Genomic DNA, 8,355 nt, shown 5'->3' on the forward strand with positions numbered 1-8,355 from the left:
TGCTTGATGAAGATGTGTATGTTGAACAGCCTAAAGGTTTTGAAGTAAAGAATGCAGGGGACAAGATCTAAAAGTTAAGAAAAGCATTATATGGACTTGAATAGGCGCCAAGAGCCTGGTACAGTGAGATTGATGCTTATCTCTCCATGTGCAAATTCAAGAGAAGCACTAGGGAAGCCATTCTTTATACAAGGTCTGACTGTGAAGGAAATTTGATTATTGTCTCAATTTATGTTGATGACATTGTCTATACTGGTAGTAGTAAGAAGATGCTTAATGAGTTCAAAAGAGAAATGATGTAGAGATATGAGATGCTGGATCTTGGACTTCTTCATCATTTTTTGGGCATGACAATATTGCAAACTGATCAAGGAGTATTCATTCATCAAAGCAAGTATGTTAAATCCTTACTTATTAAGTTTAGGCTTGAAGACTGCAAACCAATTTCAATTCCTTTGTCTACTAATGAGAAACTAAAAAAGGTAAATGGGAGTGAGTTAACTGATTAAAGGCTCTACAGGAAAATAGTAGGAAGTCTACTATATTTAACTATAGCTAGACTTGATCTAATGTATGCTGCTAGCTTGCTATCACGATTTATAAATAGTCCTACAAAAATATATATGGGAGCTGTAAGAAGGGTTCTAAGATATGTGCAAGGGACTCTTAGCTATGGCATTGAATATGTAAGAGATCAGTCAGTAACTCTTATTGGATTCTGTGATGCAGATTGGGCAAGAAGTGAAGTTGATAACAGGAGCACTTCTGGTTATGCATTTAGTTTAGGAAATGAAGCATTCTCTTAGGCCCCTATGAAATAAAGCACAGTGGCATTATCAACAGTAGAAGCTGAGTATGTCTCAACATCTGAAGCAACAACACAGGCTATTTGGTTAAGATTTACTCTTGATGACTTTGGTGTAATGCAAACAGAGGGAACACCTTTGTTCTGTAACAATATGTCAGCAATTTTGATGGCTAAGAATCCAGTTTTTCATCAAAAAACCAGACACATAAACAGAAAATATAATTTCATATGGGAAGCTCTGCAAGATGGCGTCATTAACATGCAACTCTGCAGAAGTGAAGAACAACTCACATATATTTTTACTAAAGCACTGCATAAAGATAGATTCAAGCAACTAAGATTGAAACTTGGAGTTAAACCAGTAAGCAGCTTTGGAGAGGTTGTTGAAAAGTAAGTTGTTTACTTAAGATTAAATCCAAGCCTTAGAAGTTAATCCTGTAGGCTATTATGAGAATGAAGAAATGAAGAGAACTTTATGTTATATGAAGTTGTTGAAGCTAACATTATTTTTCTGTTATAACCGTTTCTTGACTGGGTGTAAGAATCGTAGCCTCCAATGATTGAATGGTAGGAGATGAGTACTTGAATCCTAAATTCTAGGATTCAGTTATAAATAGCATGTATCATGTATAAGAGTAGGTTTCTTGCTCAACAAAAAAGATATACAGTGAAACAATACAAGAACTTTCTCATTCTCTCTAAATTCTTCTTCTCTACAAACTTTTCTTATTAACAAAAATCAACAAATCTTTGTCCAATCATAGTCCACCATTTGAATAGAGACTATTGATATGAATATATGATTTAGTCAAGTTAACAAAGACTAAAGTGATTATTAGTATTATAGTCAGTCGTTTTGATGGAATCTATGAATATGTTATTAGAAATTGTTAGTTGTTTGAACAAAGACCATGGAATGTGACTGGGGTTAGTCAAATGAACAATGAGGTGTGGAAATGGAAAATGAATAAATTAAATAAGATTAATGTCGTTGCAATTATGTAATGATTTAAGAGATTATTTGTAATTAATTAGTGGTTATTATGTTATAGCAAACGTTATATATATATATATATATATTAATTGTCTAGCGAGCTAAAATTATTGGAATTCTATGTTCTTGTAAGTCCATCTTCTTGAAATGTTGCCATTAATAGGCAACAACATCTGCAGCCCTACTCTAAAATAGGGTTGCCATTGTCAGAGGCTACAGTGGTGGGTTGTTGGTGGTAGCTGCTAATATCAAAATAAGCTCCATTGACAAAGGGTGGCCACCATTATTGATAAAGGAGTAAGAGGAGCTGCTCTTGAAGCCTATAAATAGAGGCATCATTTAGAGAGCAAAATAAGAGAGAAAGAGAGAGAGAGAGAGAGAGAGTGTGTGTGTGTGTGAGAGAGAGAGAGGGAGAGAGAGAGAGATAGTGAGTAAGAGAGAAAGAGGAGTGGCTGCAAAGGGCAACAGCCCTGCTGCCTTGTGCAGCAGTGTGTGAGAGAGCAATAGGAGTGGAGTGGAGTGGATGTGATCCTCCTCCTCCTCCTCCTCCATGTATCTATGTTGTTCCCTTTCTCTATCTCTAATAATATCGATTTCTCTCGTGGATGTAGATGATTTGTCGAACCATGTTAAATACTGTGTTAGTGTGCTTAGCCTCCAATAGGCAACTATCAAGACATCACCGATCGAAATTCCCTATAATTGGTATCAGAGCTTATGGTTTAAAGTGGTGTTTGATTTTTGCTCAAAAATGAAAGTTGTCAAAATGGTGTTTTAACCATACCACTATGAAGAGGAGGAAGAGACGAGCACACTGGTGAAAACGGTGTAAAATTCAAACATGAAACATGGCCGCACGCGCCGACAAGGAGGCTGCCCATGCGTGCGTGCCACACGTCTTCTTGGACCGGATGGGCTGACCCAACCCCATGAAAAAGGATGGAGACACCTCAGATGAAAGGTGTAAGGGCCATGATATGAGCCCAAGTTCAGACCGCCCTAGGACAACAGGCGAAGACACCTTAAATAGAAGGTGTGAGGGCCATGATATGAGCCCAAGTATAAATCGCCCCATGACGACCAGTAGACACACCTCAGACAGAAGGTGTGAGGGCCATAAAATGAGCCTAAGTTCATATCGCCCCATGTCGAGCGGAGACACTTCAGGAGAAGGTGTGAGGGCCAGAATATAAGACCAGGTTCAGATCGCCCCATGACGACGGGTGGAAACACCTCAGACAAAAGGTGTGAGGGCTATGAAATGAGTCCAAGTTCAGACCACCTCATGATGGGCAGAGACACCTCAAGAGAAGGTGTGAGGGCTATGATAGGATCCCAATTACAGAACACCCAGGGCCAATGTGATGGCTAGATATGAGTGGACAAGTGTATAGCCAATAGAGTGGCTATGATGAGTATAAAGACAAATGCAGGATTGACTTTCATGAATATTACCCCCATGCTAAAGATCAATAAGCTAGAAGACATTTGCCTTGGACAATAAGTGGATAACTTGTGGAGCATTAAAACGTGATTGCTATGAAGGAGCAGAGGGCATGCGCAGGTTCTGGGAACAGGTTGACTCTTGTCACGGTGGTGAGCTCGGTAATGACATTGTAATACTCAAAGTATGAAGACAGATATGGATCAACCTTTAATGGGTTGTCCCCATGTTTAAAGGTGGAGAGCTACCTAAACTTTTAAAAACTAAGAGCGAGAGACTCATGGAGAAGTAAGTCGTGGTTCCTAGGATGGAACAGAGGGCAGGCGCAACTCCGGTATGAGTAGACTCTTGAAGGAGTGGTGAGCTCGTGATCACATTAAAATACTCAAATAATAACTATCGCATTTGGAAATAGAAATTTCTGTTTAAGGGGGTGTTGTAAGTCTTGGTGTAAGGCTTGATAAATCATTTTAGGCCAAGCATGGTTGATATGCTTGAAGGGGAATGTTGTGTGTGCCAGAGACAAGCGTTAACACTCTTTAGATGAGATGTGGTAGATCATCTGGTTGAAGTGATCCTTTGGAGTGAGTAAAGGGGTGCTTGGTGACTCTGGTGATTGAAAGGTTTGGCAAATACCTGTAAACTTGGTCACAGACGCTCTCAAAATAGTAACCTTGAAAGAGTTGCAGAATGTAAGTATATGCTGAAAAAGCAAGAGGACAATTACCCATATAAATGGCAAAGGGGTGATTATTGGGATGTCGCCATTAATGGGCAACACCATTTGCAACCCTACTCTAGAAAAGGGTTGTTATTTTCAAAGGCTACAAGGGTGGGTTGTTAGTGGCAGCTGCTAATGTCAAAAAAAGTTATACCAACCATTGACAAAGGGTGACCACCATTGTTGACAAAGGAGCAAGAGGAGCTGTCATTGAAGCCTATAAATAAAGGCATCATTTAGAGAGCAAAATAAGAGAGAGAGAGAGAGAGAGTGTGTGAGAAAGAAAGAGGAGTTGTTGTATTTCATAAAGTGTAACAAGAGATGCAAACGTCTATGGTCAGAAGAAAACTTTGGGAAGCCGAATAAAGTAGAGGTTGGAAGAAACTGCAGCCAATCACCTGATATGAAAATTATGTCAATGCGACTCATCGTGTTACCTCTAGACCAGGTAAACCTTTTCCCATTTAAGGGGAGATCAATAAGTTTGCAGCCATCAATGCAGTGCTTGAATCTTGTCATTGAAGCAGATACTTTAGAACCACCTTTTCTATCCGAAGGTGACAAAGTTTCATTAAAATTACCTGCGAGACACCATGGTGTGCTAACACTATCTTTGAAAGCAATCAAGTAGTCCCATAATTCCTTCTTCAGGATACCATCAATCGAAGCATAAATAAAGGATACCATGCAATTCAAATTGTAACGAGTAAAGATACCTTCAACATGCAAGATATGCCTATTCATAGCAACTAAACATCTAGAGACACAAAAAGAAGCTGGATTCCATATGCATAAAATCCCTTTAGAAAGGCCTGATGAAAGAACTGCATACCAGTCCCTAGAATGATGACTCCAGATAGAGCTAATAATACAATCATTAATATTTTCCATTTTTGTTCCTAATATACACAGAACATCAATATGAAATTTCCTAATGATAATTAGACTGAAGAATTACAGGATATTATTGACATTTCGAATGTGCATAATGATGGAGCCAGATAATCTTGTATGCATACCACAGGCTTTCCATATGTGGCAACTATATAGTCCAGAATGAGATTTTTCTTGTAAGTATTTGCCCCATGACTCCAATGCCCTGCTTCATCCAAGAAGATAAATATTAATAAATAGCATCAAGTCAAACAAAGCACTCCTAATATTTGAGTCTTTCTATGCTAAGTAGGTTTCTTTCTGCAATGTATAAGAGCTTACCAGTGATGATAGTATTTCTCAACAGTTTTCCTTGAGAAACATTTGTTAATAATCTCCAATCTGTTTAATTATTGGACATTCAGAGTCCAGGAATAATCATGGCTGACAATATAAGATAACGGAGAAAGTAGATAAATTCTCTCGAAGAACCTGATGATTACCTGCTATAAACGCCATCCTGTTTCACATTTGGTTTGTGCTCAAATTTGCTGATGATCTTAGAAATTTTGTCGTTATCAGAAGAAGTTACTTCATCGAGAGCACTTTCCACTAAATGGAGATCCTATGCAAAGAGAAAGAAAGGTTTGAATTATGCAAACCTGAAGGTATATAAGAAAATATACACGATCATATAAATTTCCAAGGCATTACCTTTGAGAGGACGAAATGAGTTGCAAGGCCACATGCAACCATACGTTCCCCTCTTATCCTAGTTCCAGTAAGTCCCAAATATTCACCTAAATAAAACTGAGAAAGTATGAAAATCCGTACAGATATTGTTGAAGTAGATAGGGTTAATTTTAAGTAGTTACCAAGAAACCCAGGGAGCCTGGAAAGGAAATGCGATGCTCCGACATCAACAAAATGTCCTATTGCTGTTTCTGGCATAGCAAACACCTGTATATGCAAGTTCTTCTATCAATAAGAGTTGATGCACACATGAAACTAGTTACATGAAGGTGATGAGAACCAAGGATATTCAAAATTACAGCAGAGTCGAATTTGAAGTAAAAAACGGCAGTATTAGGATATCAAACTTGAGGAGTTCTGGGTTTTGAAAGAGTTCTGAGTTCTTATTTGAATCAACTATGTTAGGTTATATTATAAAATGGATTAGGGTTATTTTTATCGGTTAACAATATCTTAGAACATTATCATCAAGAAATAAAATACCAAACACCTTTCGGAAACTTTTCTGAAACCTTCTATTCCTACTTGAGTTTCCATCAGAAGGCCTTGACTCTGTAAATTGTCAAAGGGGTTAAAATAAAGCAGAAGCATACAGTATTTTCAGTGACAATCTTGAATGCTCCATGCATAGATAGCCCAGCACCAGCCCCCATCACGATTCCATCGATGAGTGCAACCTTCAATGTCCAATAGCATATATACATCAAAATCTATTCCAAATGATAATTAGACTGAAGAATTACAGGATATTATTGACATTTCGAATGTGCATAATGATGGAGCCAGATAATCTTGTATGCATACCACAGGCTTTCCATATGTGGCAACTATATAGTCCAGACTGAGATTTTTCTTGTAAGTATTTGCCCCATGACACCAATGCCCTGCTTCATCCAAGAAGATAAACATTAATAAATAGCATCAAACATTTGCTTATTACTTGAAGGTTTCATTGAAGATGATTTTCACCTGCGACCATACAAATATATGATGCCACAACATCACCACCTGCACAAAACGCCTTCCCATTTCCCTGCATTAGATGTAGACAATAGCGGCATCAGTGAAACGTGAACGGATAATACAGATAGAGTTGAATCATTTACTGTAAAGTTAATTAATTAATATATGATTCATATTCGAGCAGATTTTCTAATCACTTAATTATACCTTCAATACCACAACTTTGACTTCAGGATCAATCTCGTAGGCTTTCAACTTCTTTGTCATTTCAGAGATCTGTCAACAAAATAAATAATTAGTATATCAAGGTTTTTTTGTTCTTATGAGCAGGTTAGCGACAAAGAAAGTTGATGGTGTTAAAGTAAAAGGGAAAACGTGTAATATTGCACAATGAAGGAATTATGTTTCTTTATTTGTACAATATACTCGAAGGAAGAAAGGATCTATGTACCATGTGATGGTTGATGCAGTTTAATTTCTGTGGTCTGTTCAATATGATCTTCTTCACAGATGAATTTCCTTCAAATAGCACCTAGAGGATAAAAAATGATCACATGAAAAGAAACTGCTTAAGCATTGCTTTCTGCTGCAAATCTTTTCTGGTTTAAAATCGCAAGGAAATGTGGCAACAGAGAAATGAAAATGGAAAGTGCATGTGCCTGATTAACATCCTTGTCGAAGGAATGCCGGATCATAGCCATAATTAGAGATGGAACTGACAGTCTACTCTCCTGGTTCCAAAACACAAGTTGGCAAACTAGCCTTGTTGTTGTTGTTGTTGTTGACTCCTCGAAAAAACAAGCCTTTTATAAACACTAGCAGCCACTAGAAAACAACAGACTGCACAAAACGCCTTCCCATTTCCCTGCATTAGATGTAGCCGAGTGTGGTTAGACAATAGCGGCATCAGTGAAACGTATAATACTGATAGGGTTGAATCATGTACTGTAAATATAGTTAATTAATATATGATTCATATTCTAGCAGATTTTGTAATCACTTATACCTTCAACACCACAATTTTGACTTCAGGATCAACCTCGTAGGCTTTCAACTTCTTTGTCATTTCAGAGATCTGTCAACAAAATAAACAATTAGTATATCAAGGTTTTTTTGTTCTTATGAGCAGGTTAGCGACAAAGAAAGTCGATGGTGTTTAAGTAAAAGGGAAAACGTGTAATATTACACAGGAAAGGAATCGTGTTTCTTTCTTTGTACAATATACTCGAAGGAAGAAAGGATCTATCTACCATGTGATGGTTGATGCAGTTTAATTTCTGTGGTCTGTTCAATATGATCTTCTTCACAGATGAATTTCCTTCAAATAGCACCTAGAGGATACAAAATGATCACATGAAAATTAAGAAACTGCTTAAGCATTGCTTTCTGCTGCAAATCTTTTCTGGTTTGAAATCGCAAGGAAATGTGGCAACAGAGAAATGAAAATGGAAAGTGCATGTGCCTGATTAACATCCTTGTCGAAGGAATGCCGGATCATAGCCATTAGAGATGGAACTGACAGTCTACTCTCCTGGTTCCAAAACACAAGTTGGCAAACTAGCCCTGCTGCCGCTGCTGCTGCTGTTGTTGTTGTTGTTGACTCCTCAAAAAAACAAGCCTTCTATAAACACAAGTTGGCAAACTAGCCTTGTTGTTGTTGTTGTTGTTGTTGACTCCTCAAAAAAAGAAGCCTTCTATAAACACTAGCAGCCACTAGAAAACAAACAGACTGATTGGTCAATTTTTGGGCAGCCATGCATGCATCTTGAGTCGAAGAAGGAAGTCCCAGTACACCGAAT

The 8,355-nt window shown here is 37.8% G+C and overlaps 1 protein-coding gene across 1 annotated transcript; it reads right to left on the reverse strand.

Moving 5' to 3' along the window:
• Positions 1 to 802: 802 nt before the first annotated feature.
• Positions 803 to 8,060, reverse strand: LOC118027516 (3-hydroxyisobutyryl-CoA hydrolase 1). The gene is made up of 15 exons (XM_035030892.1): positions 8,019 to 8,060; positions 7,807 to 7,887; positions 7,563 to 7,631; positions 6,563 to 6,626; positions 6,398 to 6,477; positions 6,187 to 6,270; positions 5,716 to 5,800; positions 5,555 to 5,640; positions 5,344 to 5,465; positions 5,183 to 5,242; positions 4,987 to 5,066; positions 4,549 to 4,683; positions 4,405 to 4,421; positions 3,883 to 3,949; positions 803 to 978 (listed from the first exon to the last, which is right to left on the reverse strand). The coding sequence occupies exons 1-15, from the start codon at positions 8,058 to 8,060 to the stop codon at positions 803 to 805; spliced, it is 1,248 nt and encodes a 415-aa protein (XP_034886783.1).
• Positions 8,061 to 8,355: the final 295 nt, after the last annotated feature.

The sequence above is a fragment of the Populus alba genome, chromosome 6, assembly GCF_005239225.2.
Source record: "Populus alba chromosome 6, ASM523922v2, whole genome shotgun sequence".
Classification (NCBI taxonomy): domain Eukaryota; kingdom Viridiplantae; phylum Streptophyta; class Magnoliopsida; order Malpighiales; family Salicaceae; genus Populus; species Populus alba.